At 45.4% G+C, this 2331-nt stretch overlaps 1 protein-coding gene across 1 annotated transcript in view; it reads right to left on the bottom strand.

Moving 5' to 3' along the window:
* LOC101855959 (dynein heavy chain 6, axonemal) overlaps window positions 1–2331 on the bottom strand; it is a gene marked incomplete in the record, with an annotated part of 98470 nt that overhangs the window by 38559 nt on the left and 57580 nt on the right. The window contains 2 exon segments of the mRNA XM_035970687.1: window positions 1213–1344; window positions 2156–2319. Of these exon segments, the coding sequence (XP_035826580.1) occupies window positions 1213–1344; window positions 2156–2319 (296 nt within the window).

Genomic DNA, 2331 nt, shown 5'->3' with positions numbered 1-2331 from the left:
GGTTGGACTGCCTCACCTGCTACCCAAGGGAGGCGGTGGCCCTGGCGAAGAGCACACTCTTCGGGGCTCCGAACATTTCGAACGAATAGGCTACCACACACACACACACAACAACAGCAAACAAACAAACAATACCAAAAACCCCCCAAACAATGCAAAAAACAAGAAATCCAAACAGAAAACAAGTAACAACCAGGGCACACTTATCCAATTTAGCACTATCTGAAGAATGGCGGGGAATGGTCAACGATAGACTACTCATTTCCGTTCCAGTTTGGTCTAACCCTTTCAAAATCGGGGGTTCTTCTTCTGACCCACAACTGGACAGGTTATAATCTAAATTATTATGATTACTGTACTGGCAGCCAATGAAAAGGCAATCACAAGACGACTCAAGGACCGAGCCACCATGGCGCAAGGAGTGGACAGAACAACTTTCCGACAAACCCAGCCTCTCCTCGCTTGGCAATCACAAGACAGCTGGATGACCAAAAACCCACGAACGCAAGGAGTGGACCTGAATTAGCCTCCAGGCAAGCTCAGCCTCTCCTCTCTGCCACTGCCAGTGTGGGCGGGCTCGGTCGTGTTTATAACGGGGTACCCATTGGGGGATCGAGTCTGGTCGGGGTGGTTTGCCAGCCAGATTGAGGGCGCAAAGCGGCTACGCGGTACAAGCCTATCTCGCCCGACTCGTCGCCTCAAAAACAAACGCGCATGTTTTCAGCTGACGAATGGGGTGATCGCCCCCGACCCGATCCGACCCGACCCGACCTGATGGCATCCGTAATGGGCACCCCTTATAACAGTTTGGCAAGTTTACTGTGGCCAGCCTATTGGAACAAACCGACCTCCCCTTTCCGACTGACAAACTCATTAGCTATAAGCCTATTTTGATTTCAATGGGCAGTTATTCCCGTGGTCTCTTTATGGGTTAGTATTATGGTTGTAGTTTTTTGTGTGGACAAAACTAGCAGTCTCAATGGTAAGAAAAAGAAAAGAAGAGATCGAAAAATGAAACAGTCAGCAAGGGAAAAAAATACTTCAAGTTCAAGAATTGACTGTGAAAAAGTTTGTAACGAGGGAAGAAGCATACTCGAACCTTTCGGACTTTAAATTCGGAGGTCCGGCCTCTTAAAAATACCCTAATAATGTTGATAGGGACGTAAAAACCTATGCACAAACTTTCCTATTACTAAACTAGGGCGCACTCACATCTCCTAGCACGTTCTTCAACTTTGCCATGTCTGTAAACTCCTCATAGTATCTGTCTTCCGGCTCCGCGTCTTGCTTCAGGAAATTCCCGAACAGGATTGGTGACGTCACGAAAGAGCTGGGCTCGAAAGACTGAGGACAATGGGATGAAAAAGAAGAACAGCATATTCAAGATCAGATAAGATTAATCTGTTTTGTCCAGACACTGGCACACGGATTTGGTTTTAGATTCAGCAAGTTTTATGGCTCTTGCAACACAATTAGGTCATATAAGTATCGAGAACGAGAGGTATTACGAGAGAGTAACATAAAAAAGAGACCAGAAAGGGACAACAGATATTTGACAGAAAAGAAAGAGCAAACCATACAATAGCACCTGCCAACTACCCGCAAGTGGTTTGATGTTTTACAAAACAAACACACACACACAGACACACATACACCAATACATATATACACACACATACACACACACACACACTCACACACACACACACACACACACACACATACACACACACGCACACACACAGGAAGAACTGAACTCAGATCTTATGAGTGCAAAGACGAGAGCAACTAACAGTTATAATACCGGCGTCAGTTGAAAAAGTCTTAAAGCACCCAAGAACGAACATACAACACCAATAAATGTCAACACATGTGCTTCTTCTTTCTCTTTTTTTGTGTCTTTGTTTCTGCTTTTAGTTTTTGTATGAGTCTTTCTATATTTCAAACATAATGTGATAATATTATGAGTACAGAAGATTACAGGTGTGACCAGAGAGCAACAAACACGAGACAGAAAGAGGAGAGATAAGGACGATATAAAAGTTATTATGTCTGACTGGAAAAGAAAGAGCAAACCAAACTTCACCAGAGCCAACAGAGCACCCGCCAACCACCCAACCATTAACCACCCACATGGTGTCTGTACTCGTCTCACCTCGCCGAGGTGCTTGGAGACCATCTCAGCCATGATGGAGTGAAAGAAGAGTTTGTCCTCGTTGTTGATGAGCCTGTCATGAAAGACTCGCTGTGTCTCGTGGATGTACAGGCGAATGATGCTCTTCTTGTCTCTGTAGATGCCCGAGTCTGCCTGAAGAACGCCTGGGTGGCGGG

This window comes from Aplysia californica, unplaced genomic scaffold, assembly GCF_000002075.1.
Source record: "Aplysia californica isolate F4 #8 unplaced genomic scaffold, AplCal3.0 scaffold00307, whole genome shotgun sequence".
In the NCBI taxonomy this organism is placed as follows: domain Eukaryota; kingdom Metazoa; phylum Mollusca; class Gastropoda; order Aplysiida; family Aplysiidae; genus Aplysia; species Aplysia californica.
The sequence above is the reverse complement of the archived record's forward strand: the minus strand, read 5'-3'. Positions and strand labels throughout refer to the sequence as shown.